The sequence below is a fragment of the Pinus tabuliformis genome, chromosome 9 (genome assembly GCF_031772625.1).
Source record: "Pinus tabuliformis cultivar Carrire ecotype Pingquan chromosome 9, CPIR1, whole genome shotgun sequence".
Lineage (NCBI taxonomy): Eukaryota > Viridiplantae > Streptophyta > Pinopsida > Pinales > Pinaceae > Pinus > Pinus tabuliformis.
Window position 1 is genome coordinate 1,323,473,030 of NC_142307.1, and position 20,597 is coordinate 1,323,493,626.

At 41.7% G+C, this 20,597-nt stretch overlaps 1 protein-coding gene across 1 annotated transcript in view; it reads right to left on the minus strand.

Moving 5' to 3' along the window:
- Positions 1-20,125, minus strand: part of LOC149153400 (Ubiquitin-like superfamily protein) — a 90,590-nt gene extending 70,465 nt beyond the window's left edge. The window contains exon 1 of the mRNA XM_089441294.1: positions 19,791-20,125. Coding sequence (XP_089297420.1) covers positions 19,791-19,865 — 75 coding nt within the window. The 5' untranslated portion in view covers positions 19,866-20,125. The remainder of the gene's footprint in view (positions 1-19,790) is intronic.
- Positions 20,126-20,597: the final 472 nt, after the last annotated feature.

Genomic DNA, 20,597 nt, shown 5'->3' on the forward strand with positions numbered 1-20,597 from the left:
TTTCGGGATGCCATCAAGGAGCAGTACTACCCTGTCGAGAGCTATGAGGATAAATACATAAAGTGGACAACGCTGCGACAGGGAAGGGACCAAGATGTACCAAAGTTTACCAATGTTTTTCATACCCTTCGCACGAAGTTGGGTATCAAGGATTCTGAGAACCATTTGGTTCTCAAGTACCGTGGCTGCCTACACAGGTACATCCAGGATGAGATGGAGTTCCTGAACATCTCCTCGCTCGACACAACATACCGATATGCCATCAAGATCGAGCAAAAGTTTAAACAGAAGAAGCGAGACTTTGGATCTGCGAATCCAAAGCAAGGGAAAGGTACCCCCAAACCGCAGAACAAAGGACAAAGCCAAGGCGGGGTGGCCCAGGACAACTTGCCAAAGCCGCAAGCAAAGAACAACACCACGAAGCCGAAGGACACGGGAAAGTGGTGTGAGTTCCATAAGAGCTCCACTCACAACACAAGTGAGTGTTGGGCCAAGCTGTCACTGGTGGTCAAGCTAAAGGCTTCGGAATCAGATACATGTTTCGACTCTGATTCAGAACCCGACAAGGGGAATAAGAAAGGGAAGCAGATTATCGATGCGAAGCCCAACACCACCGTTGACACCACAAAGATCCAGAAGGAGGAACCTGAAGATCTAGAGGAGGAGGAGCGCCTCTTCCACTCCCAGATGTGGGTAAAGGGTTCCCCGCTACAGTTCATTGTCGACAACGGGAGCCAAAAGAATCTCATTTCGGCAGAGGTCGTGAAGCGGTTGGGCTTACTGACCATAGCACATCCACAACCATACACTATCGGGTGGCTTCACCAAGGACGGGATCTTCGCATGAGCCAACTTGTGTCGCTTTCCATACAGCATCAAGCCCTTCACGGATGAGGTATTATGTGACGTTGCTCCCCTTGATGTTTGTGATGTATTATTAGGCCAACCATACTTATGGAAGCGACATTCTGTGTATGAGTCAAGGCCTCGTGCTGTTATTGTTACTTTGGGAAATAAGTTGTACAGGATACCAGAGGTAGCACCACCTACCACCATCTCTTTGATTACTGCAAAACAATGCAATAAGCTCATTTCCAAAACCGGGAAATTTGTTTTCCTGATGATACGCCCTTGGGGAAAGAAGACGGTGGCCACAACCTCCAGACAGGGCCCCTCCGCACGAAAACAACAGATGGAAAAGGTCGTGAAGGAGTACGAGGACATCTTCACCTCCCCCGCAGGGGTGCCTCTACACTTTCAGGTCAAGCACTCCATCAATCTGACCCTAGGTGCATCGCTGCCCAATGGACCAATCTATCAGCGCTCTGTTCTAGAAAACGATGAAATCAAGAGGCAGATTCAGGAGTTGTTGCAGAAAGGTCACATCCGGCCAAGTTCATTGCCCTGTGGGAGCCCAATCGTGTTGGTACAGAAGAAGGATGGGACTTGGAGACTCTGTATTGACTATCGGGCGCTAAACAAGATCACTGTCCGGAATAGGTACCCGATCCCACGGATTGATGACCTTTTGGACCAACTAAAGGGGGCAAAATATTTCAGCAAGATCGACTTGAAGTCAAGATATCACCAAGTACCAATCGAACCCTCCGATGTGTGGAAGGCTGCCTTCAAAGCCAATGAGGGCCTTTTTGAATGGTTGGTTATGCCTTTCGGGTGATGAATGCTCCTGCAACCTTCATGAGGCTGATGGGTGACATCTTGAGGCCATTCAACAACTCATTTGTAGTGGTATACTTGGATGACATCCTGATCTTCAACCAGAGTTGGGAAAAGCACCTCCACCACATCCGACGGGTTGTCCAAACACTGCGGCAACACAAGCTATGTGCCAATTTGGAGAAATGAATTTTTGGCTTGACCCAAGTTCAGTATCTGGGATACATTATTGATGAACGGGGGGTGCTTGTGGATCCAGCCAAGATCCAAGTCATCCGGGATTGGCCAGCTCCAACCACTTTGACAAAGCTCCGTAGCTTTTTGGGTCTTGCCAATTTCTACCACAGGTTCGTGTTGGGATTCTCTCATATCACTTGGCCCTTGAGTCAAGTCACCAAGGGAGGAGCGAAAGCAAAATTCTTTTGGTCTGAATCTCAACAGAAGGCATTCACAGAGTTGAAACATCGCCTCTACTCTGCACCAGTGCTCACATTACCAAACTTGCAACAGCGATTTGAGATCGAGACAGATGCGTATGACTATGCTATTGGGGCAGTCCTTACTCAACAGGGGCATCCAGTGGCATATCACAGTGAAACACTTTCAGACACAGTGCAGAAGTATCCCACTTATGACAAAGAGATGTATTCCATTGTACATGCCTGCCGACAATGGAAGCATTACATTTTGGGGAAGGAAACGATCATCGACACAAACCACCGCCCCTGTAGTTCATACAGACGCAAGGGAAGTTGCAGAATGATCGCCATCAGAAGTGGTCCACATACCTGCAACAATTCCATTTGAATATCAAGTATAAGAAGGGCAGCACCAATAATGTTGCAGATTGCCTCAGCCGACCACCGATCATGGCGTTAACCACCGTGCTCAACTCTTGTGGGCATGAGACTTCTAATTGGCCACTTCTCTACAAAAGCGACCCAGAATTCGGCCACACATACTAGACGCTCTTGGAGGGTCAGCAAGTTCCAAATTTTCACCTCCAGGATGCCCTATTATGCCACCTGGGACACCTTTGTGTTCCTTCAAGAGAGCGTGCCAAGATGATTTGGGAAGCACACTATAGTCGGGCCGCTGGGCATTTCGGGGTCGAGAAAATGGTGGCAGTACTGCAAAAGTATTTCTATTGGCCGAATCTTCAACAGGATGTCGGGAAGTACATCAGATCCTGCACTGCCTGCGCCATTGCCAAACCGACCATCAAGAAGCAAGGCCTCTATACTCCGCTGCCTACCCCTAGTCGACCTTGGGAATCCATCTCCATGGATTACATGTCAGGCCTTCCTTCTACTAAGCATGGCAACGACTGTGTTTTTGTAGTCGTCGACAGATTCTCAAAGATGGCCATTATGGCGGCCTGCAAGAAGAATATCACAGTGGAAGCCACTGCTAAACTCTTCTTTGAACGAGTGTGGGTACACTTTGGGATCCCACAATCTATCATCTTAGATCGGGACAGCAAGTTCCTCAGTACATTTTGGTCCAGTCTCTGGTCGATGCTGGACACCAAGCTCACTAAGTCCACAGCTTTCCATCCCCAAACTGATGGTCAGACAGAGGTCGTCAACAAGATGATCGTACACATTCTGCACATGTACAACTCAAAGCATCCACACACATGGGATGAGAGCCTCCCCTATGTCCAGCACAGCTATAACCGAGCTCTCCACAGCTCGACTGGCCACAGCGCTTTTCAGGTGGGCATGGGATTCCAGCGACTATGTCCCATTGATGTGGCCATGCCATTTGCGGCTATTCATGCAGGTTCAGCTCGTGTCCAGTCCGAAACTGATAAGGCAAACAGCTTCATTGAGCACATCCAACATATCCGCCAGCAGGACCACGACATTCGGGAGAAATCAAATGCCAAGTACAAGCAGCGACATGATCAACATCGGGTGCCACACAAGTTTTAGGTGGGCGACAAAGTCTGGTTGCATTTGCAAAAGGAACATCTTACCGGAGCCTATCGGAAACTCAGACCACTCCGATATGGTCCTTCCACCATTACCAAGGCGGTGGGAGACAATGCATTTGAGCTTAACATTCCCCCATTCCTTGGCCTGCACCCAATGTTTAATGTGGACCACCTTCGACCATACTTCCCACCATTGCTAAACACATCAGACATTGCAGAATAGCTCACACCTACAAAGTTAAATCCAGATTGCATGGAACAAGCCACCACTGATCAGATCATGGACACGCAGATCAAGAACACCCGATAGCAAAGAATCCAACTATATCGAGTTATCAAAGCAGTCCAACTCCTTCACCAAGGAAAGTGGCTCACCAGGGACCAAATTCAGCAGAAGTTTCCTCATCTCATGGAGGAACTCAACACAATGGGGACCATTGCTTCCTAAGGGGGGAGGAATGATCCAGGTGGATATTGGTGGCCAATTCCCTATTCCACTTGGACCCCCAACACTCTCTTTCAGTTTTTCGGTTTCCTTAATTGTAGCACAGTTTACTAATTTTGGCAGTTTTTCGGTTTCTTTAATTGTAGCACAGTTTACTAATTTTGGTAGTTTTTCGAGTCCTGAACTTCCAGAGCCATTTTGAGGCCCTAAACGGCGTTTTTAGGGAAAACAGAGAGACCAGACACACCCCAAACTTGCTTCCCAATTCATTTTCAACCTTCTCTTTGAGATCTTTGAAACAAGGTATTGTGATAGCCAAACAGAGATCGTATGCCAAAGTTTCTGACCCCGGGAAGTTGATGTACCAATTTACCCAAACGAGGCCCACAGTTTTGGCACTTCATCTCCTAGGGTTAGGTTTTTGGATGTTTAGGGTTTTCCATTGTTTCTCAATAATAAATAGGCCTTTGAACCTCATTGTAACACAGTTTACAGGCATGTAGCCGCCACATCTCTTCTCAGAGATAAGCTACCATCTCCCGAGCTAGTCTTATTTCCATTCTGTTTGTAAGCATATTTCGGTATTTGATATTAATGAAATGAAGTGTTATTTCTACTGCATCTTTGTATTTATGGTTATATCTGTAATTTGTTGCGTTCCTGTTTAAATCCAGATCAAATATTCTCTTTGCCACTGACTGCATCCTGGAAATTATCCCAAGACTTATGAAGTCCTTGTTACCCACCACCAGTGGGTGACCCCTATAGGAGAAATTTTCTACTAGATTTGTCTTCAACCGGCGATCAGGAGCCCCTTGCAACCACCTAATAGCTATAATGTCCTACCTGTGAACCCTCGCTCATCTATCATGATCATATGTTTGAAGGTGGGCCATCAAACCCCAAAGGTTTGATCTTTCATTATGTAATTGGGTGTTTATGCTTGTTTTTCTTGGGCACGCTTGGACATGGATTATTGGGTGACTTAGAAGAATGAAGAGTTTTGGTTGTACTCTTGTTCTCTTACCTCGGCTAGGAGGTTAATTCTATATCCTAGTCCCATAGGATCTCTTTTATTGGCTATGAGCTTTAGGAGTAGCGCTACTTGGGAAACCCTAATTTTGGTTGCGTGGTCCCGCTTCCCAATACCACATATCTCACTCCCCTCCGCTCATTATAATCCTTTTTCACATTTTCCCTATTTGGGTCTACATTTGTCCACTGGGTCCACAAGGTGTTAGCCTCCCTGTCCCCTTGTCCACACCTTGGGTCGGGCCTGGAACAATGCCCCAAAAGTTGATGCAGCTAAAAAGAAAGACATAGTTATAATATGGCCACATAGAAAAGGAAATGTACCACAAAATGCAAAAGATGGTGGGGACAATAAAATTTAGCACGTGGACAAAAGCCAAACATGAGCTCTACCCCCTATCATTATGGCCATCACCCTGGTTCCTAGGGCTCCTAGGAGTGCCCCTTGCATCATTAAGGAACCCATGAATGTCCCAACCCATGGTGGGCGATGAACCACCCCACTTTAAGGGGGTAATCACTACTATATCTTACACATCATCCTCTCATCCCCTTGAGCCCCAACCAGTAAAATGAAGAAAAATCAATATAAAGGCAAAAGAAAATGAAGAAGGGTGGAAAAACAAAGGTCAGGATAACTCATGTACCATGATTGCTCCCTCCTTACATTCATACACCCAAGGTGTGGGCCTCCTTCACCATAGCTACCCTTGCACCATGGCATGTGGCTTGGAGCCTTCCCTATGTCCCCACTTTGTTCCATCATCATTTCACATGCCACCTGCCATTTGAAGGGTGTGCCTTGGACCTGTCATTCCCTTAGAGGTTGAAACCACCTAATAGGGTCCTTCATTAACCTCTCTTACCGAGGAAGGTAACATCGGGACATGTCTAAAGCCCCAAATTTGGAAGGGAAACCCCCTATGAAAAGTCCACTTTTGCCCTTCATTTGCAAGCTTTTTTACTCAATTGCACTAATGAATCATTGTATTGGAAGGTGAGGAGACAAGTTGGATCTTATAGAGGATTGCAAGTGGGTTTTTCATCTTGTACTTGGCCTCCCTATACAGGATCCAAGTCCTCTAGAGGATCACAATGGCATTTGTAGGGTGAGCATTGAGAGCCATGGGCCTCCAATCATGCACTACATTGATTGCCACGCCATGGGCTTCTTCAACACCACCACTTGCTTTCTCATGCCCCAGTGATTCAGAGATGATGATGCACTTGGACCACGTTGCCTAGTCGGCTACACATTGCACCTGACACTTGGTAGTTGATCAAGGGCCCAAAAGAGGTTATGTCTTTCCTAGGTTGACATGGGAGGGCATGTGTCATCTTCTAGCCCTCATTAATGGAGCATTGACGTGATCTTGAGCCACTTGGAGACCCATTTGGAGCTCACAGAGCCCAAATAGGGGTTTCAAGATGTTTTACAGCATATGGAGGGCATCCCCCTCTTTATCATCATTTTTGAGGCCCTCACTCTCATCCTTAGCACATGAGGCCTCAACGCTGCCCCTCTAGGCATCCACGTCAGCCTTGCGTGGGCTTAAGAGGGCTAATTCGATTTTATTTTTGAGCTATCATGATTGACTTGTAACTATTGGTCGGTTACTTGACATTTTAGGCATTGGAGGGGCTTCATTTTTCATATTTTGAACTCTTAGCACTTGTATAAATAGGAAAGAGTTAGTCTCTCCCTATCATCACACTTTGGATTTTCGATATCTCTTCTTGAGAATTTCGGACCTACAATTAGTGGATGAAGTTGGATGAATTTTGATGTTTGGTTAACTTCGCTATCTCTTTTGGAGCTTCTTTTTGGCATGTTCATGGATGAATATGTTCTTCATTGTCTTGTAAGTGTTATTTAATGCTATATTTCTGATTTTATTAATGTCTAATGCATGGAATATTGTCTCATGGTTGTTAATGTGCCTTAATTGACAAAATATTGTTTAAAGCATTGAAACTATTAGGAAATTTTGCATGTGTTACTCATAGATAATGAAAGAATGAATGTTCCTAGGGGATTCTTTGCATATGCATCCTTGAAACTCAATTTGTTAGAAAATCAAAAAGGCAGAAAGATTTTCTTTATATAGATAACTTGTGATATTCTTATGTTTTTCTTATGTTCCTCTTTTATCTTTTAGTTCATCAAGCAATTACCAAAACAATAGCACAAAGATCAAAGACACCAGATGTAGGCAGACAGCCAAGGCAAAAGCCCTATCTAGGGGAAAACCCAGTCAACAACTCTTCCTTAATAATTTCACGAGATGATTGAAGACTCTTGACCTAGACATAGACTTCCTCCACACCAAGTCAGCCTTTTCTTCCTTCTGTAGATGATAACCCTTTCAACAATAACTTCGACATAGCAGCAACAGAACTTTGATCCATCAACAACTTCAACCCAGCAGTTAGCCCAACAAATATCCCAGTAAATCTACACGAGTGAGAGTGAGACAAACCCAGAAACTCCGATCTTCCTTCTTCCAGCAGCTTTGCACATTTTCTGCTCTTCTTCTCTTAGATATCAAACTTGTGAGTGTGAGTGCTCCAAATGAATTTGAACTGCTTGTATATATAGGCTTCTGGTGAGGTCAAATTACCCTGTTTGAGGCCGACTTGGTGTGGAGGTGACAAATGCCTTATTTGACTCAATAATTAATCTTTTTACATGATCCAAAAGCCCAAGAAGGGTCTCTTTAGATGGACAATGACTCTAATGACTCAGAATAAATCCTAGAAGTCCTCAATGGGGACTTTGACCTAAAACACGATGACCCAAGCATGAAACCCATGCTTGAATAAGTCATATTGATGATAATAAAAAAATTATTTTTCTTTCCTTTGATAAATACATTTCATTATGACTCAAATACAATTTATGAAGACCGAACCTAGTTACATTCTTCAACACCATTAACTATTGCCATTGAAGTAGAAATATCTAGAGGTTGTTCTGTTGTTGCTTCCATTAAGGGTAGCAAAAATCTTCTAGATCTCCTTGAAGAGCGAGTTGCCTTATCAAGGTTATCTTTGACTCCAATTCTCCAAATTGCTAAGCATTGGTCTTAAATCATCATTCTTTTCACCTCCTTTTCACCTTCTTTTCCTCGTCCCTTCAAGGATAAGGAAGCCTCTTTAGGGCTTGGTGCAAAATCCATTAGAGAAGTGTGTTTTGAATTTCGTCTGGGCAGAACTTTTCTTTAGTGTCTCCTCTAGTGATCCTCAAGTTTTTGTGGATTTCCTACGGCGGAATCTCTGGAAATTAGATGCCCTAGCCTTCACACCAAGTGGGAACCCTAGAAGCTAATCCTTCAACTTGGGGATTTCTTCGAGGCATTTGCTTTAGTATTCATTGGAGTAGACCATTAAAGGCCTTTACTCTTGTCTGCCTTTGACCTTGGATGAACTCATTTATAGCTAAATATCCCAACCCTAGGTCTCGTCTAGCCTTCCTTTCAAGAGGTTTTTTGTGGATAGTCTTACTCGTTTCTCCCAAAGCTCACACTATTGTTGAAACTTTCCATTGAATGAGCCACCTTTCCTCAATCCAAGCATATCATAAACATATCTATCACAAGTGAGAAATATTGGGACTCCACCCGTCGGTGAAGATCCGAGAAGAGAAGGGGACTTAGGTTGTGGTGACATTGGGCCTTTGTCCCAACGTGTTGTTGTGCCTTCTAGTTTTTGCCTCCTTACAAGGCCTGCTAGTTTGTGTAGCAACATTTTTGGTGTCGTTGCCAGGAAGGAAGCAAGTCTACCTTCTTGGTTTGAATATTTGAAGAGTTGATTTATATTGCGACAATATAGATCCTCTTCTGGCGACTCCACTGCTTAAAACCCCTAGTTTGCTTGGAGGTGAAGAACTTGAAGACACAATTCGTCCTAGAACCAGGGCCGCTACAAAAATTGGGTAGAGAACTCCGTCACCTGTTAGAACTAACCTACTCCCCAAATTTGAGGAAGTTTATAACACAAATATCAACATGAATACCAACACTAATCAAAATCAAAACCAACCTAATGCCCCTAAGACCAAAATATATCTTACCACTGCTTTCAAACTGTTAATTTTAGATAACAATGGTATGTTCTATGCTTAAGACAATTTACTTCAATGTTCCTTTAGCAGCCCAATGACAAATTCCAATTATATCTAGTCGTAATCACATTAACTTATAAACATTGACAGTAAATGTAGACAGAACATAAAATCATATGTAGAAGACAAGCCAAGACAAGAGGACTCAAGATGTGGCAGATGCTAGGGACAAACCCCAATGTGGGGAAACCCTTTGATCAAATCTTCTTATTATTCTTCAATAGTTTAGCAGAGAGAGAGAGAGTACAAATATCATAAGTATAAGCCCAAAACAGATTTGCTAAATCAACAGTCAAATCAGCCCTAACCAGAAAGTCAACGGTGGTCAAAGATGCCCCAAAACATCCTCCAAACAGCAGTTCAATTCGGCCTTCCAGGAGAGTCAAAGTTAGCCCAAATTCTTTGGTCAAAACCCAGTCAAAGGAGAGAGAAAGTCTGTTGTAATTTTCTGCGGTCAAAACAGAAATCAACCTAAAGTCAACGTTGGTCAAACTGTCCCCAAACACCTTGATTTCTGAGCCAATAAATGCGGCCTCCTAAAATCGAACTTCTGGCACAAAAATCGAGGTCAAGGTCGATCAAATCACCCAAAGTCAACTCTGGTCAACACCCTGAAATCTGCGACCTGTTTCACCGAAAAAACTTGGCCACTTGCCACACATGCGAAGTAGAGAGAGAGAGTTGCCACATGTGCGAAGAAAGAGAGATGCCTCCAATGTTGAACAACCCAATCAAAGAGAGAGAAGAAGATGTGATGATATGATGTCCAAATGAGGAAAAGGTCTCTCCTGGATTTTGTTTCCTGTTTGGTTTTATTATTTAACGAAAGCATGGGCGATCAAAGTACACCTTCGACACATGCTACCCCATTCACTTGTCTGTGATGTGCAAGTAATAGGTCTACAGTCCCAAGAGACTGCTAGTGTTCTCATGACCTCCACATTCAAGCACATGGTTCCCACACTATACTGAGAGCTCTTGTCCCAGTTAGAGCCAGATGTTACCTACACCAGTGGGTGACCCCTATAGGAGAAATTTTCTCCTAGATTTGTCTTGACCCTTCAGCCAACAACCCCTTGTAGCCTCATTAGAGCTATGATGTGCTACCATTCTCCACCACCTAAGCCAGCCATTGTGTACCCTTGCTCATCTGTCATGATCGTATGTTTGAAGGTGGGCCATCCAACCCCAAAGGTATGATCTTTCATTATGTAATTAGGTGTTTATGCTTGTTTTTATTGGGCACACTTGGACATGGATTATTAGGTGACTTGGAAGAATGAAGGGCTTTGGTTGTACTCTTGTTCCCTTATCTCCGCTGGGGGGTTAATCCCGTATCCTAGTCCCGTGGGATCTCCTTTATTGGCTACGAGCTTTAGGAGTGGTGCTACTCGGGAAACTTTGATTTTGGTTGTGTGGTCTTGCTTCCTGATACCACATATCTCACTCCCATTTGCTCATTATAAACACTTTTCGCATTTTCCCTATCTGGGTCCACATTTGTCCATTGGGTCCACAAGGTGTTAGTGTTAATTTATGGTGTGTTCTAAGCTTAGAGCAGTTTACTTCAATTCTTCTTATTAGCCATTGTTTAGCAATCACATAAAAATAAAGTAAAGTGCAGATAGAACATTAATAGATTGACAGAAAACAAGCCAAGACAAGAGACACAAGATGTGGCAGCTAGCTAGGGACAAACCCCAATGTGGGGAAACCCTTTCTTCAATAGTTCAGCAGAGAGAAATAGTACAAATTCATAAATCTGTAATTTTATGACAGCAGCAGTAAACCCTAACCAGCAAAGTCAAATCTGGTCAAACAAGGTGAAATTGACCTTCAATATATTTGGTCAATTTCCCGGTCATCTAGTCCTCCAACAGCAAGAAGAAGCAACCCTCAAACAACCCCAAAAACACAGTCAACTGTAATCAGCTTGCTGCCCCAAACTAGGGCAGTCAACCCTGGTCAAACCATAGGTCAGAATGCCTCAGTTTTTGTGCCAAAATTTGCGGCCTGCCTAGGAGAGGCAGCCACACCAAAACCGCAGCCCTGAATTGCCCACGCTGGTCAATGCTGGTCAAAGAGATGACCTGCTGCTTCTGCGTCCTCCAAACTGCGTCTTCCTTGCCTCCTTGCTGCGTCCTTCTTCTCCCACGTTGGTTGCTCCTTGTTAACCCAATGCTAAGGAGAGAGAGAGAAGAATGAGTGAGATGAGATGGTGAAATAATGCCTCCACCTATCTTGTATTTATATGAGATGTTGAACATGTGTGCCACACATTTAGCTGCTGGCCGACCTTGACAATTTGTCAAGTAATTACAAATAAATTCATATCTCCATAAATACTTGTCGGAATGGGATGATTGTTAGATCAATCCTACACCTCTCGACGAGAGGAATCAAGGAAAAATATCAGCTGCCATAAATAAGATGACCCACATGGAATTTGGCCCTAGTTGCCAATTTTAACAGTTAGCCCCCCCTTCCCCTAGTCCACACCTAGGGTCAAGCCTAGACTAATGCCTTGAAGGTTGGTGCAGCTAAAAAGAAAGATAAAAGCATTATATGGCCACATACAACAGGAAATGTACCACAAAATGAAAAAGATGGTCGGGACAATAAAATTTAGCATGTGCGTAAAAGCCCAACATGAGCTCTACCCCTTATCATTATGGCCATCACCCTAGTTCCTAGGGCCCCTATGAATGCCCACTGCATCATTAAGGAACCCATGAATGTCCCAACCCATGGTGGGCAATGAACCGCCCCACATTAAGGGGGTAATCACTGATATATCTTACACACCATGCTCTCATTCCCTTGAGCCCTGAGCAGTAAAATGAAGAAAAATTAATAAAAGGCAAAAGGCAAATGAAGAAGGGTGGAAAAACAAAGGTTGGGATAACTCATGTACCACGATTGCTCGCTCCTTACATTCATACACCCAAGGTGTGGGCCTCCTTCCCCATAGCTACCCCTATAACATGGCATGTGGCTAGGAGCCTTCCCTATGTCCCCACTCTGTTACATCATCATTTCACATGCCACTTTCCATTTGTAGGGTGTACCTTGGACCTGTCATTCCGTTAGAGGTTGAAACCACCTAATAGGGTCCTTCATTAACCTCTCTTGTCGAGGAAGGTAACACCAGGACATTTCTAAAGCCCCAAATTTGAAAGGAAAACCCCCTATGAAGTGTCCACTTATGCCCTTGATTTGCAAGCTTATTTACTCTGTTGCACTAATGAATCATTGTATTGGAAGGTGAGGAGACACATTGGATCTTATACAAGATTGCAGGTGGGTTTTTCATCTTGGACTTGGCCTCCCTATACGGGATCCTAGCCCTCCAGAGCATCACAGTGGCATTTGTAGGGTGAGGGTTGAGAGCCATGGGCCTCCATTCATGCAAAGCATTGATTGCCACACCATGGGCTTCCTCAGCACCACCACTTGCTTGTGCATACCCCAGTTATTCAAATATGATGATGCATTTGGACCACGTTGCCCAACCGACTACACATTGAACCAGACACTTCGCAGTTGATCCAGGGCCCACAGGAGGTTATGTCTTTCCTAGGGAGACATGGGAGGGCATGTGTCATCCTCTAGCCCTAATTGATGGAGCATTGACTTGATCTTGAGCCACTTGGAGACCCATGAGACCCATTTGGAGCCCACAAAGCCCAAATAGGGGTTTCGAGATGTTTTGCAACATATGGAGGGCATCCCCATCTTTATTGTCATTTTTGAGGCCCTCACTCTCATCCTTAGCACATGAGGCCTCAACGCTACCCCTCTAGGTCCACGTCAGCCTTGCATGGGCTTAAGAGGGCAAATTCGATTTTAATTTTGAGCTATCATGATTGGCTTGTAACCATGGGTGGGTTACTTGACATTTTAGGCATTGGAGCGTCTTCATTTTTCATATTTTGGAGAGCTAGTCTCTCCCTATCATCACACTTTGGATTTTTGATATCTCTTCTTGAGAATTTCGAACCTGCAATTAGTGGATGAATTTTGATGTTTGGTTAACTACGCTATCTCTCTTGGAGCTTCCTTTTGGCAAGTTGATGGATGGATATGTTCTTCATTGTCTTGTAAGTGTTATTTAACGTTATATTTCCGATTTTTATTAATGTCTAATGCATGGAATATTGTTTCATGGTTGTTAATGTGCCGTAATTGATGAAATATTGTTTAAAGCATTGAAACTATTGGGAAATTTTGCATGTGTTACTCATAGATAATGAAATAATGAATGTTCCTAGGGGATTCTTTGCATATGCATCCTTGAAACTCCATTAATGATTGCAATCGAAGCATAAATATCTAGAGGTTGTTTTGTTGTTGCTTCCATGAAGGGTAGAAAATTTTCTTCTAGGTCTCCTTGAAGAGCAAATTACCAAATCAAGGTTATCTTTGACTCCAATTCTCCCAATTGCTATGCACTGGTCTTAAATCCTTGGTGATCACTCTCAAAATTGATAAATCATCTTTCTTTTCACCTCCTTTTCACCTTCTTTTCCTCGTCCCTTTAAAGATAAGGAGGCCTCTCTAGGGCTTGGTGCGAAATTCATTAGAGAAGTGCGTTTTGAATTTTGTCTGGACATAACTATTCCTTAGTGTCTGCTCCAGTGATCCTCAAGTTTTGGTGGATTTCCTACAGTGGAATCTAGGGAAATTTGATGCCCTAGCCTTCACACCAAGTGGGAACCCTATAAGCTAATCCTTCAACTTGGGGATTTCTTCAAGGCATTTGCTTTAGTACTCATTGGAGTAGACCATTAACCGCCTTTTCTCTTGTTTTCCTTTGACCTTGGATGAACTCATTTATAGCTAAATATACCAAACCTAGGTCTCATGTAGCCTTCCTTTCAAGGGGGTTTTCGTGGAAAGTCTTACTAGCTTCTCCCAAATCTCACACTATTATTGAACCTTTCCTTTGAATGAGCCATATTGCCTCAATCCAAGCATATCATAGACATATCTATCGCAAGTGAGGAATACTAGGACTCCTCCTATCGGTGAGAATTCGAGAAGAGAAGGGGACTTAGGCTATGGTGACAATGGGCCTCTGTCCCAAGGTGTTATTGTGCCCTCTAGCTTTTGCCTCTTTACAAGGCTTGCTAGTTTGTGTAGCAACAGTCCCAGAATGGCAAGACTCACAAGATCACTATTAGGAACAATCTCGCTAGCTCATCCTGAACCTTGATGAACTTGGAAAGATACATGATGATGGGCTCTCCTTTGCTCATCCATATATTTCTTAGCTCGTCCTTAAGAAGAAGCTTCATGGCATCACTGGAACCCTGATACAAATCTAAGACGGCAATCCACATCTCATATGTTATCTTCTTCCCATGGAGATGAGGGATAATATGGTCTTTGACCCCCTCAAGAATGATCCTCCTAGACTTGGTGTCATTCTTATTATGCTAGATCAATTGTTGGGCATCTCAAGTTGGATTTATTTGATTCACCACAAATTCTAGCACCCCATTATCTTCCAACACCACTAAGATCCACTCCTTCCATGAGTAGAAGTTTGAGGCTCCCTCTAAACAGTGATCTACCCTTAGTCCTTGGAACACCATCCTGCTATCCAAAACCTAATCTTCAAAACTCTAGCGCAAGCATCTTGCTTAAACTGCGCTCTTCACTTACTAAACAATTTGGTGTTGGTCTTTATGTTGATCTTTGCTCTGATACCATGTTAATTTTCCTTGAAACTCTGCAACTACTTAGATGAATTACTGAAAACAAGGCAACTAAAAACTGAAACCAAATTTACTTTCACCAAGATACAAAGCTTCCTAATAATTTATAAGCAATGGAAAATAATCAAGAGATAAAAACACAAACTGACACGCTTGTTTACCCAGGAAACCCAAAAGGGAAAACCTTCTTTCTTTGTTGTGGTATTTTATTGATTGTTCTTGAGCAATTGGATCTATTACAATTCACGTTGCTTCTTGCAGCTAGCAATCTATCTCTGAGAACACAATTGTTCTCCTATTGAATATCCTTGATTTGCCCTTGCAATCCCTGATCCTTCCTCCTCTTTCCTTGCGCACAAGCAACCCCTATTTCCTTGCACAAATCCTCCTATTTCCTATAGTGCAAACCCCCTATTTCCTTGCACACTTGTGATCTCATATTTCTTAGGGCACAATCACCTCAATTCTACGCGCACACACAAAGAATGATCTCACAAACTTATGATGATCCTATGCCTTCGTCCTCCTCTTTATAGACCCAATTCAAGCATGCAAGGAAGGCCCAGTTCAATTTTCAAAGTCGAGTTGTGATTACTAGTTAACTGAGAGCTCTACTAGTTCTCTCTCCAATCAGCACTTGGAGTCTTAACTCATTTTCTCTCCAATCAACACTGAAGACTAACTCATTCTAACTGAACTTGTAACTGCCACCTCGTTTTGTAGTCAAACTAAAAAAGACTCCACATAACTGAAGCTCCAACTCTACGCATGCAATCTAGATGATCATTCCAATAAACTGGAATAAACTCATTGTAACTTAAGGCTATCTCATGAGCTCGCACTCATGCTAGAGAAAGACTAACTCGAGGTCTTCACTGGCTAAGACACAAGGTAGAAGACTTTAAACGCTACATTTTCAACAGTGCTATCGATATCAACTTCTCCATGCCCAATCAAGAGGCAATTGATCTTCGTCTCATCTTGATTCTCCACTGATAGTTTGAAATCCTTGAATTTCTCAAAACATCATCCTTGGATTACATAATATATATCCAAGTAAGATAGGAAAAATCATCAGTAAAAGAAAGGAAGCACCTAGCCCCCCAAGGAGATTGAGTGGTCATAGGCCTACAAATGTCACTATGAACCACTACAAGAGGTTGATATGTATGTCTCGCTTTAAGAAAGGACACTTGATGATGTCTTGACAATATACATCTTTCATAAACACTAATAGGTGGTTCAATCTATGAAAGACCTTTAGTTGTATGCAAGTGACTCATATGTCACAAGGACCCAAAGTTTATATGACCCAAATGTTGATGCCACAATTTGCTAGTGTTCTTAGCATTAGCGACCATAACAATAAATAATTTCTGCGTTGAAAGAGAACTAGGATTCTATGTTGAAGAAGAACTAGATTTCCCCAACTAGTACATATGGCAATTCATCACAACATCCAAAGGCAACCACTTAAAACCATCATCAATGTCTTTTATCACCCATCGATCTAGCCAAAATCCCACCTTTTTATTGGCATGAGTGACATCGTATTGGGAGAAGTTTGGGCTCTTCTTCTAGAATGTTAAGGACTTCCATCACCTTTGGCAGTTTCAAAAAGAACATCACCACATCTTGAAACACGCAAAGTTGAGTCATCATCATTAATCACTTTCTCGTCACTATGGTAATGTGGAAATGCCTAGTGGCTCCAAAGTCAACAATCCATTCCTATGGAGAGGAGAACCAATATGTAGAGTACAAAACCACATGTGCACTATAAGATAAATCCATAAGTTGCTACAATACCTTTATAAGAACTGAAAAAAAAGTTAGTGTCTATACTTCCTAAACCCCTAGTGACCAAAAAAAAACAAAACAAAACAAAAAAACCTAGAAAATGATGATCTAAGAAAACCTTAGTTTTGTGACATAATATATGATGCCTAGCCAACAATTTTCGGATCAGCCAAGAGAAATGAGAGAATAAGGTTCACACTCACTCTAATACCATGTTGAGATTTATAAGGATCAACAGAAGAATCAATATAGAACCAAATCTCATGCAAATTCTAAAATAGCCTCCACACAATGCCACAACAAAAAGATAGGTCTAGAGTGCAAAAGCCAGGCACAAGTGACCTAAAAACAAAATACATAAGCGTGCCCCAGAGAAAATGCCAAACATATAAAAATATCCCCAAAGGTAAGTGCCCTTATGCTTATTAACACTTTATATATTAGATCAAGAAGATCACAAGATGAGATGATAAATATGAGAGCTTGAGTTGTAATTTTATACACAACTTAAGTGAGGTATCCTCCAAAGAGGGGTTTATAGGCCCACATAACAAGGGCACACACTCCAAGAGAGTTATTGAGCATACATATCAAGTGGACTAGGTTTCCCTTAACCACACCTAGTAATAAAATACCAGAATAGAGAACATAGCCTTACCCATAATTACAAATACTTTAATACATAATGATACATGAAGCAGGACCATATGTGCAGTTTATACTAATAATTCCAACAATATTCACCATTACATGCTATATACATGGACAAACTTTACATGTTTGGTGTCTAATGGTTTGGATCTACGTTGATGTGCATGAATATACTTTTTAATTTAAATTTGCATAATTGTGCAGTTTAAATTTTTTAGTCAACCGGTTCAACCTAGTTTTCCAACCATTTTGAGTCCAGTCCAATCCTGGTGTAACCCTCAGCCAGTTCCCATTTTGATAAGTTTGATTGCATGTTGTTGCAGGTAGCTATTAAATCTTTTAAGCCCTTTCCAGCTCTAGTAGTGGCAGAGAATTTGGCTATTCTGCCTATCCTTGCCGTTTTCACCACCGATAAAATTTGGATCATAACAGGTGAAGATATGAGTCACTGAAAATGTTTGATGAAAGGCAGCTGCAATTTTCTAGTTTCCCATAGGCATCTATGTTTTCTACCGTGATTAATCTTTGGCAGCAACTATCAATAATCCTTTGTCTAAATTTAGGGGTTTTATTCTTCTCTTCTTTTTAATCTCCCACCATGTCCCATCTATCCTCCAACTAGCAAGCAGTATTTTTCATGATAAGGTTTTAGTTTTATCTTACTGCTCATGATTTCTAGCTACCAGGCTACCAGCCAGACAGGAGAATGGCCACAGACCAGATAATGTAAGTGGAAATAGCCACAGGCTAGGAAAAGCAATTTTCACTCCGATACCACTAGATATGATACTACTGCATCATCCATCAATGTTTACACATAAAAGTAATGAAACAATAAATATTACAATGGATGATTTAACAGTGTACATATGCATATGCATGTATGCAACTTATAAGGAGAGGTGAAGAGACGGCACAGATTAAGGATTGTACCCAGTCAATAATAATTATAGGTTAATTATTTATAGAATAAAAAATTTATTCAAGTTTTACAGCTTAGGGAATTTACTTAAAAACTTATCTTACTTACAAATAAATTTCCTATTGTGAGTTGACGGAATTTATTACATGAGAAAACAAAAGAAAAATATTTAAAATCAAAAGTATGAATACAATTCATGACCTAAATATTCAATTATGATCAAATTTCCAACATAAAACTTACATTCATGCAACCATAGTCCTTCCGTTAATTACTAAAATTGGTTCATAAGATCTCTCTGACACCTGTGCATCAGAGACTCGACATGCTGTCTGAACCCCGGATTCTTCCATTCTGACTCTTACTCCCTTCCTTATGTAACATATACTTATGTATAGTTATTACATATAGTTATACCTTTCCTGACCTATTTATTTTTTAGTCAGCCTAGATTTGAACAGTACTGCACATGTACTTCACATGCCAGCTGGATCACTGTTTTTTTCCGATAAAATTCTCACAAGAAGCCTCATTAGCAATAACATAATATAACTGCAAGTAAAACTGTGTGGCAATCTGCCACACCCGTTGGAACTAGATGTAGGCTCTCACATTCATCATTAGTATCATCCTGTCATCATTCATCAATTATGTTATGAGATATTCATCCTCCCCTTTCAAGATTCGTCCTACAAACCTGAGCTGTTGAAAACTAAGCACAGATGTGAGCATGTGCTACACATTTTCAGAACCCTGATCTCCCGTTGCAAACCCTCAGTACAACCATACTGTTAGCTGAGACGATACATGCATTACTGTTTGTGATGTGGATAATTCCCAGGCCACTATAAATGATCTGTGTGAATAAAGACGTCTAGGCAGTCGGTGCCTGTTTCAAGCCACAATATGGGTACCTAATACGTGAAGGGCATGAGTTTGAACGCTGAGTCTTCCAGTTCCGAAAAAATAATAATAATAGTTGGCAAGATGCAACTTACATGGTCTAACGGGTGCGGGACAAACCTTTTCCTAAGCACCTCAAAAATTTGCAAGCCCCAGTAACCAAAAATATCAATTGTAAACCCAGGGCCTTTGGTTGGACCATGTTGATCACTAGAATAAGCATAGGTTATGCAAAAATTAAAACTGTCAAATAAATTGCAGTGTGGCAGACTCGTGATATATAAAATTCAATGGAATCAACTTTCCAAAGGCTAAAGGGTTTGGTTTAAGGGAAATTTGCACTTATTATGTACCGCTTCGGCAGATTTATCTCAAAAGAAAATCACCTATTCAATTAGAAATTCAAGGATTTAATCCGATAACCATACATTTGAGTGAAATTTCAACAATTGATCTGTAGCCATGTGTTGCTGCGATTACTTAATCCCGCTATGCTATTATGAGGCAATTGGCTCCAGAAAACAGCTTAACAGAATTTAACCCTGGAATAAAATATAAAATTGCGTTGCGAAGCATACCTGGGCGTGAGCTGAATTGCCTTGGATTTGGTCTGTCTCGTCTGAATTATATGGGTTGTGTCTATCACCGTCCATGTTGTGTGGCTAGCCTAATTTTATACTATCTCAAGACTTCCCTGGAGATGGAAGGTAGCCTGAAGAGATGAGATGAATTCCAGAATCAAACACAGCAAATCGATCTATTAATAACGGAGCCCGAAGAGATGGAAGGAACTCCGGAGTAAAACACTGCAAATCAATTTATCAAATTTTGACCTCAGACATATCACTCAATAAAATGAACTCTATAGTCCGTGCTCTTTTGACTTTTGTAAGGATGATTTTGGTCATTTTGGCACTTTTATATATCTTTCTTTCTTCCTTGCGTGGGAACAAAAATTATCCTACCATGCTTAAATATGATCCAATACGTGATTATTGGTTTTTTATATTCAAGTTAATTTTTATTATTATTAAAATTTTATTATCTAAAAAGTTATAGGTTCAAAATTAAAGGGATAGAGTATGTACAGTTTTATAGAAGTGAAATAGTGTTGCCTGGAGGTGGATCTTTTGTGTGAAATCGTTGTTGGGCAGAGGTGGACCCCTTGTTCCACAAAAGAAGTCTCATACACCAATTTGGTGTCTCACTTGATTGTGACCTTAAAATTGGATTATTATTATTATTATTGTTGGTGGTTTATAAGGAAGTAAATTAGGTCTTAAATCATTTACGATTTTCCAAAGAAGAAGAGATCTTAGCTAATTTGAAATAGTTTTAGAAATTATTCCAAGGTCATAAGGCAATTTCAATCTAGATAGTATTCA